Raw genomic sequence first — 19,117 nt, 5'->3', positions numbered from 1 at the left:
GAGCTGATGCACCACAGAGTCAGAGAAGGTCTTCAGGAGTGGCCCTGTCAGGAGTGGCCCTGTCACTCCAAAAGACCTGAGTCTCCTCAGGAGGTAGAGCCCACTCTGGCTCTTCCTGTACAGTCTGTGTTATGAGTCCAGTCCAGTTTGTGGTTCAGATGAACACCAGGTCCTTGTATGAGTCACTCTCTCAATGTCCCGTCCCTGGATGTTCTCTGGTGAGGGGGGCGTGGCCTCTGTGGAAGTCCACCACCATCTCCTTGGTCTTCCCCGCGTTGATGAGGAGGTGGTTCCGCTGACACCAGTCCACAAAGTCCTGCTCCAGTCCTCTGTCCTCCACATCATCATCGTCCGTGATGAGTCCGATGATGGCAGAGTGGTCAGAGAACTTCTGCAGGACACAGCTGTCCGTGTCGTGTCTGAGGTCTGCAGTGTAGAGGGTGAAGAGAAAGGGCGCAAGGATGGTGCCCTGGGGCGCCCCCACACTGCAGGGCCCCCACACTGCAGGTCCCACACTGCAGGTCCGAGTGTCAGACACACAGTCCCGGGCTCTCACAAACTGGGGTCGGTCTGTGAGGTCGTCCAGGATCCACTCTGCAGGTCGTACTCCACACCAGCCGTCTCCAGCTTGTCCCTCAGGAGCTGATGGTGTTGAAGGCGCTGGAGAGATGAAAGAACAGGATCCTCACAGAGCTGCCAGGCTTCTCCAGGTGAGAGAGAGAGCGGTGCAGCAGGAGATGACGGCGTCCTCCACTCCGATGTCAGGCCGATATGCAAACTGCAGCGGGTCCATGGCTGGGCTCACGGTGGAGCGGAGGTGGTCCAGGACCAGCTCCAGTGTCTTCATCAGGACGTGAGACCCACCGGCCTGAAGCTGTTGAGGTCTTTGGCGTGTGGTGTCTTGGGCACAGGTACCAGACAAGAGGTCTTCAGACCTGTGGTACCACCCTCAGCTTCAGGCTCATGTTCCGCGGCTTGTTGTATGGAAAACACCGTCCGGAGGGAACAGTGTTCTCAAAACAGAAGTTGATGTAGTCCTGATGCTCTGTGATGGTGCTGATGTCCTCCCCATGTGGGCCATAGAGCTCAGTCCAGACAGTGGTGCTGAAGCAGTCCCTCAGAGTCTCCTCGCTCTCAGCAGAGCACCTCCTCACCACACGGGGCATGTTTAACACTTTATATGTGACACATGTTTAACACTTTATATGTGACACGTGTTTAACACTTTATATGTGACACGTGTTTAACACTTTATATGTGACACGTGTTTAACACTTTATATGTGACACGTGTTTAACACTTTATATGTGACACGTGTTTAACACTTTATATGTGACACATGTTTAACACTTTATATGTGACACATGTTAAACATGTGTCACATATAAAGTGTTAAACACTTTATATGTGACACATGTTTAACACTTTATATGTGACACATGTTTAACACTTTATATGTGACACGTGTTTAACACTTTATATGTGACACATGTTTAACACTTTATATGTGACACATGTTTAACACTTTATATGTGACACATGTTTAACACTTTATATGTGACACATGTTTAACACTTTATATGTGACACATGTTTAACACTTTATATGTGACACGTGTTTAACACTTTATATGTGACACGTGTTTAACACTTTATATGTGACACATGTTTAACACTTTATATGTGACACATGTTTAACACTTTATATGTGACACATGTTTAACACTTTATATGTGACACATGTTTAACACTTTATATGTGACACATGTTTAACACTTTATATGTGACACATGTTTAACACTTTATATGTGACACGTGTTTAACACTTTATATGTGACACGTGTTTAACACTTTATATGTGACACATGTTTAACACTTTATATGTGACACATGTTTAACACTTTATATGTGACACATGTTTAACACTTTATACTTCTGTTTAAAAGGCCTCGATTGTTACAGCTGTCCTTAGACAATGGAGCGGTATATATTTTTAACACTTTTTGGTTTTTTTTATTTTGACAATTTGACACCAGGAAATGATCATTAACATATGATCACTTATGGTCGTATCATAACTGTTTGTAAAATATATGATCCTATTATATTATAGCACAATCTCCACTTATTTGTGTTGGTTTGGGTTTTAATCCAAAACTGAACATCTCACTTTACATCTTAATACTTAATTTGTCATGCACCGTTGGTAACTCATGTATAAAATGTGCCCGGGCATGGACGTATACTTTGACTGTCATCTGTTTTTAAGGCAAATGTTCCATTACTTAATGTATAACTGAGCCATCAGTGATTTACCTACAATATTGTGCTTGTACTTACAATGCCTGTGTACATCAAATACATTATATCCTTCTAACACAAATTCAGCAATTAACCAAGTCGCCATGGTTTGAAATGTACATGTTGATTTCTGATATTCCTTAATTTGTTCCAAAACCTTTCTCCACACAGTTTCCACACATCACACTCGTGTAAACACATATAGTTATGTACATGAACAGAATTATACCATTGCCCCAGCGCAGACTGACACAGAAAGGCTCCTCAGCTTTGTGTTTACTACCGCCACAAACTCGGTTAATTACAACTAAACACTGAAGCCACACTACAAGTTTAGTTTGTGTATTTACTCCTTGACATCTCTTTTGTTTGTCTAAATACAAATAGTTTCTTATGTATCAAAGTTTAGTCCACTTTAAAGCTAAATGTAGGAAAAAGTCGATGCCGAGTGTCTCGCTGGTGTGGACATGGCCAGGGTTTGATGGCTCGTTCTTAAAAACACAAGACTCTGTCAGTCTATGACTGCATTAGACAACTAGATGTGACTTTGTTCTAAAGATTCGTGTCAAATAGTTTGCAAAAAATTAGTCACGTTACTGTATTTTTAACTCTAAACTGCGAAGAGAAAACACAAAGCGGAGCCGGCGCCGCTCAGCAGAGAGGGTTGAGTCTCTACGGTTCTCATGTCCGTTATAAGGATCCTCCGCGCGCGCCCCGGCTCCAGACACAGATCTAACCGACACGAATCATGGCAGAGACCGCTCCCGCAGCAGCCCCGGCTCCGGCCAAAGCCAAGGCCCCCAAGAAGAAGGCCGCGGCCAAGAAGAAGGACGCGGGCCCCAGCCTCACGAAGCTGATCACCGACGCCATCGCCGAGTCCAAGGAGCGCAAGGGCACTTCCGTGGCCGCGGTGAAGAAGGCGCTGGCGGCAAAGGGCGTCGATGTGGCGAAAGCCAACAAGCGCATCAACACCACTCTGAAGAAGATGGTGGCCTCAGGCACCGTGAGCCAGACCAAGGGCACGGGGGCCTCCGGCTCCTTCAAACTGGCCACGAAGGAGGCCAAGCCCAAGACCGCAGCGAAGAAGAAGAGCCCCGTTAAAGCCAAGAAGCCCGCGGCGGCGGCGAAGAAGGCAGCTTCCCCCAAGAAGAAGGTGGTGAAGAAGGCGCCCGCCAAGAAGGCCAAGTCCCCGGCCAAGAAAGCGGCGAAGAAGCCCGCCAAGAGCCCCAAGAAAGTGGCAGCCAAGAAGCCCGCCAAGAGCCCCAAGAAAGCTGCGCCCAAGAAGGCCGCCAAGGCAGTGAAGAAGAGCCCCGCGAAGAAGGCCCCCGCAAAGAAGGCCCCGGCAAGGAAGGCCAAGAAGTAAAGTCACAGCGACCACCACGACCCTCAAAAGGCTCTTTTAAGAGCCACCACTCTCTCTAAAGAGCAGCTCTTCCCTTGAATATCAATGTTGCAGAATCACAATCACAGTAATCATGAAACACATTATGTTTATTACTGGGAGAGTCAGTTTGGTTTCAGGAAAGAACGACCTACATCTTTAGCACTTCCACAGAAAACAGAACATATCACCACAGCAATTGAAAATAAACAGCGCTCTAGCACTTTATATCGACCTCAAAAAGAACTTCCAAACCATAGACCATATTCATTGAAGACAATTACAGGGATTGCAGGGGGCGCCACAATGACAATATCTGTGGCTCGGGTAAAACTTTGGGACTCATTGGATTGTCACTCAAAAACATCACCTAAGCTCTCTATATTTATCAGTTTAAAGCAACAACAAAATCATATTAATTTGAAAAGGGAAAAAAAATGACTGAACCATTGAAGTGTGGCATGTCGTAAATGAGAAACGTTAAACAAGTTGTCTTAAACAAAATGTGTTCAAAACCATCTTGTTTTGTTGTTGTTTTTATATATTTGTTTTCTTCTCTGCTCCTTTTTGATTGTGCTGGTCATTTCTGTGAACGTAAATAGCACAACATTGACACAAAACGGTTCTTCTGTGAGACTCACCCACAGAAGAACAGAATTATAATACAATACTATAGTACTTTACAAGGCAGTGCAATAGGCACGTTGTCTTGCTTTATTTCATCAGTTTCACGTTTTTATACATTTATAAAAATAGTATATATTTTGTATTTTTTATTATTATGTTTTCAATATTCTCTGTCCATGAAACAGCTGTAAATAAGAGTGTCACTATTGTTATTATATAGTATAAGAGCTTTTTTTATAAGAGCTTTTCGAGTTGTTTTCATCCGTTATTTTTCACTTCTGTACCTACTTTGTGTTGCAACAGTGGAATTTCCACATTGTGGGACAAATAAAGGCTTGTGATCTTATATCACTACAATATATTATTCTATGTGATCCTGAAACATGGACGCATTGTGACGTTTTTGACGAACAAAGTGTTTAATATGTTTGATGAGGACAACTCAAAATGAACTGTTACAGTTTCAAAAGCCTTGAAGAAACTCAAACTAAAATCTGATCACGTTATTTATGAAGTTATAGAATGAAAGGGACAGAACACGGGGCGCGTGGGACAGAGGCGTGGTTAATGTTTGAATTCAGAGCGCGAGCCCAGCTCAGCCAATCGGCTTCGCCCTGGTTGTATAAAGCCCGCTGCCGCTGGCTGAGAGAGCAAAGAGTTTCAGGTTTGACACTGACCCAAGAGCAGAGAAAATGGCCAGAACGAAGCAGACAGCGCGTAAATCCACCGGAGGAAAGGCTCCCAGGAAGCAGCTCGCCACCAAGGCGGCCCGCAAGAGCGCCCCGGCCACCGGCGGCGTCAAGAAGCCTCACCGTTACAGGCCCGGCACCGTGGCCCTGAGGGAGATCCGCCGCTACCAGAAGTCCACCGAGCTGCTCATCCGCAAGCTGCCCTTCCAGCGCCTCGTCAGGGAGATCGCCCAGGACTTCAAGACCGACCTGCGCTTCCAGAGCTCTGCCGTCATGGCTCTGCAGGAGGCCAGCGAGGCCTACCTGGTGGGTCTGTTCGAGGACACCAACCTGTGCGCCATCCACGCCAAGAGAGTGACCATCATGCCCAAGGACATCCAGCTGGCCCGACGCATCCGCGGAGAGAGGGCTTAAACTGACCCCGAGTGAACCCAAAGCAACGGCTCTTTTAAGAGCCACCAACACATTCTAAGAGCCATACTTGACCAGAACATTGCTTGGAATCCTAAATAGGGCCACCTTTAAAAAAACATATTAAATACCAACTCAATTAGGTGAAACTGTCATGTTCATGTGCAATTATACTCTAAAGCAATTAAGGCCAAGTTCATGTGCCTATAACTGATGTAAATAAGAGTGTACGTAACTGTATTAGTATTTTAGTCTTATTCTAGCTAGTTTTACTTTACTTTTATTTATGGTTTTCCTCCATTCCCTATTAAGATATGAGAGGAGTTTTGTTCTATAAGAAGTTTTTTTTCTCATACTTCCTAAAGTTAATTCAGCCTAACACGTATGTTATATCATATATTTATAAGACATTTTTTTTTTTTGCCATTGCCAATGAACTGAATTCACGAACATAAGATTAAGATAAACCTTTAATAATCCACACAGTGGGGAAATGTCAGTGTTACAACATAGGTACAGAAGTGAGACATCAGATAACTTACACTTTTAATAGTTAAGATATTCCTTTATTGTCCCACATGGGGAAATTTCATTGGTGCAACGTTGGTAGATACAGATCACTTATAGGAAGTCTGAAAAACACTTTCAGTAGAAGATCTCCTATAAATAAATAAAAACTCCCATAGACAAATAAATAAATACATAAATACCATTGCATGTGATCACGACAGTAATTGCACATGCATATGTGTCACGACAGCACATAGACTGCACATGCATTTCACAGTAATTGCAATTCATGTGCAAATAGAGGAGCCCTTACAAAAGGAAAAAAAGAAAAACCTTATATTCTTAACAAAAGTAAAAAAATAAATGAAACAAAAATGTACAATGATAAAACAACTTTTATAAACTCAAAACGAAAAACAATTCTAATCTGCTACAGGATACAATTATCAACATTACAATTTAGTAGTAGTGTTATAGCCACAGTGTTGTTCCCCATTGTAAGTTCTCTTGTCCTAAATGTACAGTCGTGAACTTGAATGTATTGTTTCATGTATTGTTACTTTGGTAAAGCGGAGAGGATATCCGTGCTCTGATTGGAGAATCAAACTAACGCTCAGCCGACCAATCAGAAGTCAGCACTGCTGCTATATATACCGCCTGTGAGCGGCCACAGAGAACAGTTTCTCCCTCGTGTGAAATCATCTGATACTACAAACATGTCTGGAAGAGGAAAGGGCGCCGGTAAAGCCAGAGCAAAGGCAAAGAGCCGCTCCTCCAGAGCCGGGCTGCAGTTCCCCGTGGGCCGTGTGCACAGGCTGCTGAGGAAGGGTAACTACGCCCAGCGCGTCGGAGCCGGAGCTCCCGTCTACCTGGCCGCGGTGCTCGAGTACCTGACCGCTGAGATCCTGGAGTTGGCCGGTAACGCCGCCAGAGACAACAAGAAGACCAGGATCATCCCCCGCCACCTGCAGCTGGCCGTCCGCAACGACGAGGAGCTGAACAAGCTGCTGGGAGGAGTGACCATCGCCCAGGGAGGCGTGCTGCCCAACATCCAGGCCGTGCTCCTGCCCAAGAAGACCGAGAAGGCCAAGTAAAGCCAGACCCGGATAACAACACAACGGCTCTTTTAAGAGCCACCCACTCCAGAGAAGGAAACAAAACTGTTGCCTGATTTCTAACTGAAACTTGTTTGCAGGTCAACTTGTCCACATTTTAGTGACTTACAAATGGGTGAGAATATGTCAAACATGGCAAAGAAAATAATTGTCAAACGTCTCACTGGTCAAAACTAACAGTGATGAATTGGTCAAATCCCAAAACTAAAAGCCTGTTAAATATTCCAACAACCGAATTGAATTAAACCATATAAATTATAAAGTGCTGTGATTTCAGGTACTCTTGAGTCTTGTTTTGCTTTGTCTGTCCAAAAGTTAAAACTTGTCTAAATCCAGTTAAATGCCATATTATCTTCGCTCTCTAGTGGTGGATTTGATCACTGACGGTCATTTAACTGTGTATTCAAGTCACAGACAAAGCTCCCATTTATATATATATATATATTACATTTTTTTACGATTAAATAAACACAATTTTGATTGTTTTGTTTCATTTAGCAAAACCCTACACACAATTAGCACAACCACAAACCCAATTAGCAAAACACCTTAGCTCCTTTGCAAAATGAACCACTCTTGTAAAAACTCTTCACTAATTGATCAAAACCATATTTTTTTACCATATGAAACACACATGTTGCATATGACTTATCTATGTTTGCACCAGTTACACACCAGTTACACACCAGTTACACACCAGATACACACAAGTTACACACCAGTTACACACCAGATACACACCAGTTACACACCAGTTACACACCAGATACACACCAGATACACACCAGTTACACACCAGTTACACACCAGATACACACCAGATACACACCAGTTACACACCAGTTACACACCAGATACACACCAGATACACACCAGTTACACACCAGATACACACAAGTTACACACCAGTTACACACCAGATACACACCAGTTACACACCAGTTACACACCAGATACACACCAGATACACACCAGTTACACACCAGATACACACCAGATACACACCAGATACACACCAGATACACACCAGATACACACAAGTTACACACCAGTTACACACCAGATACACTCCAGTTACACTCCAGTTACACACCAGTTACACACCAGATACACACCAGATACACACCAGTTACACACCAGATACACACCAGATACACACCAGATACACACCAGATACACACCAGATACACACAAGTTACACACAAGTTACACACCAGTTACACACCAGATACACTCCAGTTACACGCCAGTTACACACCAGTTACACACCAGATACACACCAGTTACACACCAGATACACTCCAGTTACACAGCAGTTACACACCAGTTACACACCAGATACACACCAGTTACACACCAGATACACTCCAGTTACACACCAGTTACACACCAGATACACACCAGATACACACCAGTTACACTCCAGATACACACCAGTTACACACCAGATACACACCAGATACACACCAGATACACACAAGTTACACACCAGTTACACACCAGATACACTCCAGTTACACGCCAGTTACACACCAGTTACACGCCAGTTACACACCAGTTACACACCAGATACACACCAGTTACACACCAGTTACACACCAGATACACTCCAGTTACACACCAGTTACACACCAGTTACACACCAGATACACACCAGTTACACACCAGATACACTCCAGTTACACACCAGTTACACACCAGATACACACCAGATACACACCAGTTACACTCCAGATACACACCAGTTACACACCAGATACACTCCAGTTACACACCAGTTACACACCAGATACACACCAGTTACACACCAGTTACACACCAGTTACACACCAGATACACACCAGTTACACACCAGATGGGTGTGGTCATTTGGCTCATGGGTGTGGTCATTTGGCACATGGGTGTGGTCATTTGACAGTCAGTGCTTTAGCATTGCAAAGAAGTGACATTTTGATAAACTTCTGTGTCTTAAATACATACAAGTGTGTTCAGTGTTGTAAATCACTGTGTGTGTTGTTTTGCACAAAGTGTGAACTGACTTATTGTGTTACAGTGGTGCAGATCTGAGGCCCAGTTTTGCTCCTTGACTGTAAGGTTTTGATAATTGGGCTAAACTTTAGATTTTAGTGTTTATTCAATAGTAAAAACAACTATAATATTAGTTAAAGTTTGTAGATCCCACAAGCACTTCTGTGAAAGAACTGTGTTTGTTAATTGTGTGGTTTGCAGTTATTTTTGTTGAGTTGTTTAATACACAGTAAAGTACCATCAGTGATGAGATCAACTGCTTTGAAAATACATTTACTGTATCAGAAAACAAAATAAACACGTGTTCTAACTAAGAAAGGGTTAGGGTCAATTACAGAATTCACAGACTGGGAAATGCTTTGGCATCAAAGGTGCAACATACAATGTAAAATATATGAAAAAGGGAATGCATAATATTTTGTATTTACAAACAACTGGATTGAAGCTATGAATTTACCTTGTAATTATTTCTTGTGATTTAGTAAGAATTGAGCATTATTATCAATATGTGTACTTTTGGTTTTATTAAATGATAGTTCTGAATTTAGTAGTTTCATCTGAGATTTTCTTTTCTTTTTTTTTATTTAGATATTTTAGAAATCCTTTAGTTCTTTATTTCAATATTTCCCAGAGGAATTGTAAAAGAGAAAACACCACTTCTTATAATCCACCAATCAGCTTCGAGGAACAGCACAGCTTATCTGCATGAGGCTTGCTTTAAAGCGCGGGGCGGCGCGCTCTCAAGTCATTCGTCCGTCTGTCCTCAGAACAGCTCACGATGCCTGAACCCGCCAAGGCCGCGCCCAAGAAGGGCTCCAAGAAAGCCGTGACCAAGACCGCTGGGAAAGGCGGCAAGAAGAGGAGAAAGTCCAGGAAGGAGAGCTACGCCATCTACGTGTACAAGGTGCTGAAGCAGGTCCACCCCGACACCGGCATCTCCTCCAAGGCCATGGGCATCATGAACTCTTTCGTCAACGACATCTTCGAGAGGATCGGCGGAGAGGCCTCCCGCCTGGCGCACTACAACAAGCGCTCCACCATCACCTCCAGAGAGATCCAGACCGCCGTGCGCCTCCTGCTGCCCGGAGAGCTGGCCAAGCACGCCGTGTCCGAGGGCACCAAGGCCGTGACCAAGTACACCAGCTCCAAGTAAACCCCAGTGTGCTCCAACCTTTCAACAACGGCCCTTCTCAGGGCCACCCACATCTGACAAAGATGAACGTCTACCACTTGCTTTTATATATGTATATATATATATATATATATAATTAGATAAGAGGTCTCCACCCAGAGTAAAATTAGGTTGGTTAAACCGCTCTAAATTTGCAACGTCTGGTTAAATTCAAAGATTGTTTGACGGACTTGAAATGAATCATGCTCTGAATAAAGCAGTAAACTAAATATGTAAAGTTAGTTACTGGAGTGTTATACTCTATTGTAAATGGAAATGTTAAGTATTCATTCACAAATGTTACAACCTCGTAGATGAGCATATTTAATGTAGGCCCATATTATTAATAATGTATATACTTAGATTTTTGTGAAATGTTTCAAAAGTGGAAAGATGAGCACTTACGCACTTTATTGTGGAGTTAATTGTATGCTGTGAATGAACAGTATTTTCATTTAAGTGAAAGGGCATCGTTTTTCAGTTTGTTAATATCGTGAGAAATGTGTACGTTTTTTTCTTTTAAGACTAAAAAAAGCAAAAGTATTGTTCTGCGTAAACGACCTTTGGGAGGCACGTTCCTATTGGTGGAAGAACGGCCACGCCCACAGACTGTCTTCACCTGCGTCCGCAAAAGCAGGATAAACACCATTGGAGCGGCCGTTAGAGCCACATCTGACTCTTCCACCAAGAAACAGTAAACATGAGTGGACGCGGCAAAGGAGGAAAAGGACTCGGTAAAGGAGGCGCCAAGCGCCACCGCAAAGTTCTCCGTGACAACATCCAGGGCATCACCAAGCCCGCTATCCGCCGTCTGGCTCGCCGCGGCGGCGTGAAGCGTATCTCCGGTCTGATCTACGAGGAGACCCGCGGAGTGCTCAAGGTTTTCCTGGAGAACGTGATCCGTGACGCCGTCACCTACACCGAGCACGCCAAGAGGAAGACCGTGACCGCCATGGACGTGGTGTACGCCCTGAAGAGACAGGGCCGCACTCTGTACGGCTTCGGAGGTTAAACGACACTTGACTGAACACGACAACAACAACAACGGCTCTTTTAAGAGCCACACACATGTGCAGAAGAGCATTATCTTTTCTCATGGTTACACCTCGTTTGATCCTAAATTATTAAAACTGGAAAAAGTAGAATAAAACCGTAGATCTACAGCGTGGCTATGAACTGTCTCAGATATATATTGTATTTTATATATATATATATATATATATATATATAAATGGGAGCTCTATCTGTGACTTAAATTCACAGATAAATGACCAGTGATCACATCCACCACCAGAGAGTGAAGATAATATGGGATTTAACTGGATTTAGACAGTTTTAACTTCTGGATATAAAGACAAAACAAGACTCAAGAGTACCTGAAATCACAGCCCTTTATCATTTGTATGGTGATTATATGGATGAAATGGACTGAACTGAAGTAACTGGACATTTACAAAATGAAAAGACCAACTTTAGCAGTGAACCTGAAAATGGGCACTTGGAGGTAATATTGAATGTACTGGTCAACTAAATATATTAGAACAAAATCATAACTTGATTTTGGGCCCAAAATGAGTCCAAGACATTGTAACATCTTTCTGTTGTCTTTAGTCCACATCCAGAGCTGTCACAGCCCAGACAACCCCCTCTGCTCAAAACAATCTTCTGCTTCTTTATGCATTATCTCCCCCCGGGATGGTAAATAAGTTGGGAAGTATGAACCCGCCCAAACGTTATGAACCTGAGACTGGCCGTTGGATACGGGCCTGAGTCCGTCAATCGATCATGTTTATATGTTTGCAGACTGTGAGGATGCAGAGTTTACAACCGGCCACTAGAGGCCTGTATAGTCCAAGCTCAGGGAGCCGAGTAAAAGACCTGAGGACGGGCGAGCAGAGAGTGTGGAGCACGGGACGTAACATCGATTAGTTTATACCTGGCAAAACATTCCATTTCCATAGCATTTATTACACGGCCCTCAGACCCACGGCCCTCAGACCCACGGCCCTCAGACCCACGGCCCTCAGACCCACGGCCCTCAGAGGCCCTCAGACCCACGGCCCTCAGACCCACGGCCCTCAGAGCCCCTCAGAGGCCCTCAGAGGCCCTCAGACCCACGGCCCTCAGGCCCGTGGTGGTCATCAGTTTGATGATATGTTCAGTTATTAAACTCATGGATCATAGTTTTACGCCTGTAGGTTATTCGAGGCATTTGGGCTCACCCACGGCACCTCGCCCGTTCACGTCACCTACACGCGCTCTGATTGGTCTAGACCAGGGGGGTCAAACTCAATTGGGTCGCGGGCCGAACACAACGTAAAAAATAAAACAATACAAAATATAAGAACTAAATAGCTTTATAAAGCCTACGCTGTTTTTCAAGCAATTACTGGATCAATTAAAAGAAATTACAAACACGTTTGTTCTCATAAACTGAAATGTATTTAGAAAAACAAGTGTCATTTCACCAACTCTGAGCTTCAGTTTATGAGCATCACAACTTCAGAGTTGATCTACAGAGATAAACATTTAGTCTATTGTTAAATATAGTTAAATATTGTATTTGAATTAACAAAATAAACTTCTCAAGATCTAAAAAAACCTTTTAAAAGTACTAAGTAACATTTCCACTTCTGTGTAGTCCTCTGTAGTTCTCTGTAGTTCTCTGTAGTTCTCTGTAGTCCTCTGTAGTTCTCTGTAGTTCTCTGTAGTCCTCTGTAGTCATCTGTAGTCCTCTGTAGTTCTCTGTAGTCATCTGTAGTTCTCTGTAGTTCTCTGTAGTCATCTGTAGTCCTCTGTAGTCCTCTGTAGTTCTCTGTAGTCATCTGTAGTCCTCTGTAGTTCTCTGTAGTCATCTGTAGTCCTCTGTAGTCCTCTGTAGTTCTCTGTAGTTCTCTGTAGTCATCTGTAGTTCTCTGTAGTCATCTGTAGTCCTCTGTAGTTCTCTGTAGTCATCTGTAGTTCTCTGTAGTTCTCTGTAGTCCTCTGTAGTCATCTGTAGTCCTCTGTAGTTCTCTGTAGTCCTCTGTAGTTCTCTGTAGTTCTCTGTAGTCCTCTGTAGTTCTCTGTAGTCATCTGTAGTCCTCTGTAGTTCTCTGTAGTCATATGTAGTTCTCTGTAGTTATCTGTAGTCATCTGTAGTTCTCTGTAGTTCTCTGTAGTTCTCTGTAGTCCTCTGTAGTTCTCTGTAGTCCTCTGTAGTTCTCTGTAGTTCTCTGTAGTCATCTGTAGTCCTCTGTAGTTCTCTGTAGTTCTCTGTATCATCTGTAGTCCTTTGTAGTTCTCTGTAGTCCTCTGTAGTTCCCTGTAGTTCTCTGTAGTCCTCTGTAGTTCTCTGTAGTCATCTGTAGTCCTCTGTAGTTCTCTGTAGTTCTCTGTAGTTCTCTGTAGTCATCTGTAGTCCTCTGTAGTCCTCTGTAGTTCTCTGTAGTTCTCCGTAGTTCTCTGTAGTTCTCTGTAGTTCTCTGTAGGTCTCTGTAGTCATCTGTAGTTCTCTGTAGTTTTCTGTAGTTCTCTGTAGTTCTCTGTAGTTCTCCGTAGTTCTCTGTAGTTCTCTGTAGGTCTCTGTAGGTCTCTGTAGTTCTCTGTAGTTCTCTGTAGTTCTCTGTAGTTTTCTGTAGTTCTCTGTAGTCATCTGTAGTTCTCTGTAGTTCTCTGTAGTCATCTGTAGTCCTCTGTAGTTCTCTGTAGTTCTCTGTAGGTCTCTGTAGTTCTCTGTAGTTCTCTGTAGTTCTCTGTAGTCATCTGTAGTCCTCTGTAGTCCTCTGTAGTTCTCTGTAGTCATCTGTAGTTCTCTGTAGTTCTCTGTAGTCCTCTGTAGTCCTCTGTAGTTCTCTGTAGTCCTCTGTAGTTCTCTGTAGTTATCTGTAGTTCTCTGTAGTCCTCTGTAGTTCTCTGTAGTTCTCTGTAGTTCTCTGTAGTCCTCTGTAGTTCTCTGTAGTTATCTGTAGTTCTCTGTAGTCCTCTGTAGTTCTCTGTAGTCCTCTGTAGTTCTCTGTAGTCATCTGTAGTCCTCTGTAGTTCTCTGTAGTCATATGTAGTTCTCTGTAGTTATCTGTAGTTATCTGTAGTTCTCTGTAGTTCTCTGTAGTTCTCTGTAGTCCTCTGTAGTTCTCTGTAGTCCTCTGTAGTTCTCTGTAGTTCTCTGTAGTCATCTGTAGTCCTCTGTAGTTCTCTGTAGTTCTCTGTATCATCTGTAGTCCTTTGTAGTTCTCTGTAGTCCTCTGTAGTTCTCTGTAGTTCTCTGTAGTCCTCTGTAGTTCTCTGTAGTCATCTGTAGTCCTCTGTAGTTCTCTGTAGTTCTCTGTAGTTCTCTGTAGTCATCTGTAGTCCTCTGTAGTCCTCTGTAGTTCTCTGTAGTTCTCCGTAGTTCTCTGTAGTTCTCTGTAGTTCTCTGTAGGTCTCTGTAGTCATCTGTAGTTCTCTGTAGTTTTCTGTAGTTCTCTGTAGTTCTCTGTAGTTCTCCGTAGTTCTCTGTAGTTCTCTGTAGGTCTCTGTAGGTCTCTGTAGTTCTCTGTAGTTCTCTGTAGTTTTCTGTAGTTCTCTGTAGTCATCTGTAGTTCTCTGTAGTTCTCTGTAGTCATCTGTAGTCCTCTGTAGTTCTCTGTAGTTCTCTGTAGGTCTCTGTAGTTCTCTGTAGTTCTCTGTAGTTCTCTGTAGTCATCTGTAGTCCTCTGTAGTCCTCTGTAGTTCTCTGTAGTCATCTGTAGTTCTCTGTAGTTCTCTGTAGTCCTCTGTAGTCCTCTGTAGTTCTCTGTAGTCCTCTGTAGTTCTCTGTAGTTATCTGTAGTTCTCTGTAGTCCTCTGTAGTTCTCTGTAGTTCTCTGTAGTTCTCTGTAGTCCTCTGTAGTTCTCTGTAGTTATCTGTAGTTCTCTGTAGTCCTCTGTAGTTCTCTGTAGTCCTCTGTAGTCCTCTGTAGTTCTCTGTAGTCATCTGTAGTTCTCTGTAGTTCTCTGTAGTTCTCTGTAGTCCTCTGTAGTCCTCTGTAGTTCTCTGTAGTCATCTGTAGTTCTCTGTAGTTCTCTGTAGTTCTCTGTAGTTCTCTGTAGTCATCTGTAGTTCTCTGTAGTCATCTGTAGTTCTCTGTAGTTCTCTGTAGTCATCTGTAGTCCTCTGTAGTCCTCTGTAGTTCTCTGTAGTCATCTGTAGTCCTCTGTAGTTCTCTGTAGTCATCTGTAGTCCTCTGTAGTCCTCTGTAGTTCTCTGTAGTTCTCTGTAGTCCTCTGTAGTTCTCTGTAGTCCTCTGTAGTCCTCTGTAGTTCTCTGTAGTCATCTGTAGTCCTCTGTAGTCCTCTGTAGTTCTCTGTAGTCATCTGTAGTCCTCTGTAGTTCTCTGTAGTCATCTGTAGTTCTCTGTAGTTCTCTGTAGTTCTCTGTAGTCCTCTGTAGTCATCTGTAGTCCTCTGTAGTTCTCTGTAGTCCTCTGTAGTTCTCTGTAGTTCTCTGTAGTCCTCTGTAGTTCTCTGTAGTCATCTGTAGTTCTCTGTAGTTCTCTGTAGTTCTCTGTAGTTCTCTGTAGTCCTCTGTAGTCCTCTGTAGTTCTCTGTAGTCATCTGTAGTTCTCTGTAGTTCTCTGTAGTTCTCTGTAGTTCTCTGTAGTCATCTGTAGTTCTCTGTAGTCATCTGTAGTTCTCTGTAGTTCTCTGTAGTCCTCTGTAGTTCTCTGTAGTTCTCTGTAGTCATCTGTAGTCCTCTGTAGTTCTCTGTAGTTCTCTGTATCATCTATAGTTCTCTGTAGTCATCTGTAGTCCTCTGTAGTTCTCTGTAGTTCTCTGTAGTTCTCTGTAGTCCTCTGTAGTCCTCTGTAGTTCTCTGTAGTTCTCTGTAGTTCTCTGTAGTTCTCTGTAGGTCTCAGTAGTTCTCTGTAGTTCTCTGTAGTTCTCTGTAGTTCTCTGTAGTTTTCTGTAGTTCTCTGTAGTCATCTGTAGTCCTCTGTAGTTCTCTGTAGTTCTCTGTAGGTCTCTGTAGTTCTCTGTAGTCCTCTGTAGTTCTCTGTAGTTCTCTGTAGTTATCTGTAGGTCTCTGTAGTCCTCTGTAGTTCTCTGTAGTTCTCTGTAGTCCTCTGTAGTTCTCTGTAGTTCTCTGTAGTTCTCTGTATTCCTCTGTAGTTCTCTGTAGTTCTCTGTAGTTCTCTGTAGTTCTCTGTAGTCATCTGTAGTCCTCTGTAGTCCTCTGTAGTTCTCTGTAGTCATCTGTAGTTCTCTGTAGTTCTCTGTAGTCCTCTGTAGTTCTCTGTAGTCCTCTGTAGTTCTCTGTAGTTATCTGTAGTTCTCTGTAGTCCTCTGTAGTTCTCTGTAGTCATCTGTAGTCCTCTGTAGTTCTCTGTAGTCATCTGTAGTTCTCTGTAGTTCTCTGTAGTTCTCTGTAGTTCTCTGTAGTCATCTGTAGTTCTCTGTAGTTCTCTGTAGTCCTCTGTAGTTCTCTGTAGTTCTCTGTAGTTCTCTGTAGTTCTCTGTAGTCATCTGTAGTCCTCTGTAGTCCTCTGTAGTTCTCTGTAGTTCTCTGTAGTTCTCTGTAGTCATCTGTAGTCCTCTGTAGTTCTCTGTAGTCATCTGTAGTTCTCTGTAGTTCTCTGTAGTCATCTGTAGTTCTCTGTAGTCATCTGTAGTCCTCTGTAGTTCTCTGTAGTCATCTGTAGTTCTCTGTAGTTCTCTGTAGTCATCTGTAGTCCTCTGTAGTCCTCTGTAGTTCTCTGTAGTCATCTGTAGTCCTCTGTAGTTCTCTGTAGTCATCTGTAGTCCTCTGTAGTCCTCTGTAGTTCTCTGTAGTTCTCTGTAGTCATCTGTAGTTCTCTGTAGTCATCTGTAGTCCTCTGTAGTTCTCTGTAGTCATCTGTAGTTCTCTGTAGTTCTCTGTAGTCCTCTGTAGTCATCTGTAGTCCTCTGTAGTTCTCTGTAGTCCTCTGTAGTTCACTGTAGTTCTCTGTAGTCCTCTGTAGTTCTCTGTAGTCATCTGTAGTCCTCTGTAGTTCTCTGTAGTCATATGTAGTTCTCTGTAGTTATCTGTAGTCATCTGTAGTTCTCTGTAGTTCTCTGTAGTTCTCTGTAGTCCTCTGTAGTTCTCTGTAGTTCTCTGTAGTTCTCTGTAGTTCTCTCTAGTCCTCTGTAGTTCTCTGTAGTCATCTGTAGTCCTCTGTAGTTCTCTGTAGTCATATGTAGTTCTCTGTAGTTCTCTGTAGTCATCTGTAGTTCTCTGTAGTTCTCTGTAGTTCTCTGTAGTCCTCTGTAGTTCTCTGTAGTCATCTGTAGTTCTCTGTAGTCATCTGTAGTCCTATGTAGTTCTCTGTAGTTCTCTGTAGTCCTCTGTAGTTCTCTGTAGTCCTCTGTAGTCCTCTGTAGTTCTCTGTAGTCCTCTGTAGTTCTCTGTAGTCATATTTAGTTCTCTGTAGTTCTCTGTAGTCCTCTGTAGTTCTCTGTAGTTCTCTGTAGTTCTCTGTAGTTCTCTGTAGTTCTCTGTAGTTCTCTGTAGTCCTCTGTAGTTCTCTGTAGTCCTCTGTAGTTCTCTGTAGTTCTCTGTAGTCATCTGTAGTCCTCTGTAGTTCTCTGTAGTTCTCTGTATCATCTGTAGTCCTTTGTAGTTCTCTGTAGTCCTCTGTAGTTCTCTGTAGTTCTCTGTAGTCCTCTGTAGTTCTCTGTAGTCATCTGTAGTCCTCTGTAGTTCTCTGTAGTTCTCTGTAGTTCTCTCTAGTTCTCTGTAGTCATCTGTAGTCCTCTGTAGTCCTCTGTAGTTCTCTGTAGTTCTCTGTAGGTCTCTGTAGTTCTCTGTAGTTCTCTGTAGGTCTCTGTAGTTCTCTGTAGTTCTCTGTAGTTTTCTGTAGTCATCTGTAGTCCTCTGTAGTTCTCTGTAGTTCTCTGTAGGTCTCTGTAGTTCTCTGTAGTCCTCTGTAGTTCTCTGTAGTTCTCTGTAGTTATCTGTAGGTCTCTGTAGTCCTCTGTAGTTCTCTGTAGTTCTCTGTAGTCCTCTGTAGTTCTCTGTAGTTCTCTGTATTCCTCTGTAGTTCTCTGTAGTTCTCTGTAGTTCTCTGTAGTTCTCTGTAGTCATCTGTAGTCCTCTGTAGTCCTCTGTAGTTCTCTGTAGTCATCTGTAGTTCTCTGTAGTTCTCTGTAGTCCTCTGTAGTCCTCTGTAGTTCTCTGTAGTCCTCTGTAGTTCTCTGTAGTTATCTGTAGTTCTCTGTAGTCCTCTGTAGTTCTCTGTAGTCCTCTGTAGTCCTCTGTAGTTCTCTGTAGTCATCTGTAGTTCTCTGTAGTTCTCTGTAGTTCTCTGTAGTCATCTGTAGTTCTCTGTAGTCCTCTGTAGTTCTCTGTAGTCATCTGTAGTTCTCTGTAGTTCTCTGTAGTCATCTGTAGTTCTCTGTAGTTCTCTGTAGTTCTCTGTAGTCATCTGTAGTTCTCTGTAGTTCTCTGTAGTTCTCTTTACACCTGAACTGACTCACCATTAAACACAAACACACGTGGAGCGTTTAAGGAGGTTAAGTTTCGCCTCAGGCCTTGAAAATATAGAATAAGTTGCATGAGCCACAGTTTCCATCAAACCAAACTCTTTCTCAAATCGTGGGCCAAATATTATGTACAAAATAAAACAATACAAAATGGCCACTGGGGGAGTCTGCGACATGCTGCAGCGAGCCACGCCCTATCCAGATATTATAATAGATCCATGCATGATGATCTGGTGCCGACCATAACTTTATTCACACGTATTTACGACATAATAAGCATCATGTTTAGCATTTTGTGGCGCTGGCTTCTTCCTGGTGTATTTGTCGATACACTTATGATGCTAATGTAGACTTATTTATGTTTGTTTTTCAGTTTCATTCGAACTTTTCACACCACAATTGTAAATCATTGTAAGCTGTCTTGATCTGCGTTTCAAATACACAAC

The 19,117-nt window shown here is 43.1% G+C and overlaps 5 protein-coding genes across 5 annotated transcripts; all 5 read left to right on the top strand.

Annotated features, from left to right (window-relative positions):
* The first annotated feature begins 2,983 nt into the window (after window positions 1-2,983).
* On the top strand, window positions 2,984-3,678 carry LOC140374720 (histone H1-like). The gene has a single exon (XM_072461716.1). It carries the CDS (start codon window positions 3,049-3,051, stop codon window positions 3,661-3,663), a length of 615 nt encoding a protein of 204 aa, XP_072317817.1. The 5' UTR covers window positions 2,984-3,048; the 3' UTR covers window positions 3,664-3,678.
* A 1,301-nt stretch (window positions 3,679-4,979) lies between these two features.
* Window positions 4,980-5,427, top strand: LOC140374717 (histone H3). Its single transcript, XM_072461713.1, has one exon. The coding sequence runs from the start codon at window positions 5,001-5,003 to the stop codon at window positions 5,409-5,411; it is 411 nt and encodes a 136-aa protein (XP_072317814.1). The 5' UTR covers window positions 4,980-5,000; the 3' UTR covers window positions 5,412-5,427.
* Window positions 5,428-6,603: 1,176 nt separating this feature from the next.
* Window positions 6,604-7,071, top strand: LOC140374716 (histone H2A-like). The gene has a single exon (XM_072461712.1). It carries the CDS (start codon window positions 6,635-6,637, stop codon window positions 7,010-7,012), a length of 378 nt encoding a protein of 125 aa, XP_072317813.1. The 5' UTR covers window positions 6,604-6,634; the 3' UTR covers window positions 7,013-7,071.
* A 2,752-nt stretch (window positions 7,072-9,823) lies between these two features.
* LOC140374721 (histone H2B 1/2) lies at window positions 9,824-10,283 on the top strand. The gene has a single exon (XM_072461717.1). The coding sequence runs from the start codon at window positions 9,840-9,842 to the stop codon at window positions 10,212-10,214; it is 375 nt and encodes a 124-aa protein (XP_072317818.1). The 5' UTR covers window positions 9,824-9,839; the 3' UTR covers window positions 10,215-10,283.
* A 645-nt stretch (window positions 10,284-10,928) lies between these two features.
* On the top strand, window positions 10,929-11,261 carry LOC140374719 (histone H4). The gene has a single exon (XM_072461715.1). The coding sequence runs from the start codon at window positions 10,933-10,935 to the stop codon at window positions 11,242-11,244; it is 312 nt and encodes a 103-aa protein (XP_072317816.1). The 5' UTR covers window positions 10,929-10,932; the 3' UTR covers window positions 11,245-11,261.
* The last annotated feature ends 7,856 nt before the right edge of the window (window positions 11,262-19,117 follow it).

This window comes from Eucyclogobius newberryi, unplaced genomic scaffold (genome assembly GCF_026437365.1).
Source record: "Eucyclogobius newberryi isolate DKJ021-1_F unplaced genomic scaffold, fEucNew1.0.hap1 SCAF_304, whole genome shotgun sequence".
NCBI lineage: Eukaryota > Metazoa > Chordata > Actinopteri > Gobiiformes > Gobiidae > Eucyclogobius > Eucyclogobius newberryi.
This window is presented reverse-complemented; position numbering and strand designations above follow the sequence as displayed.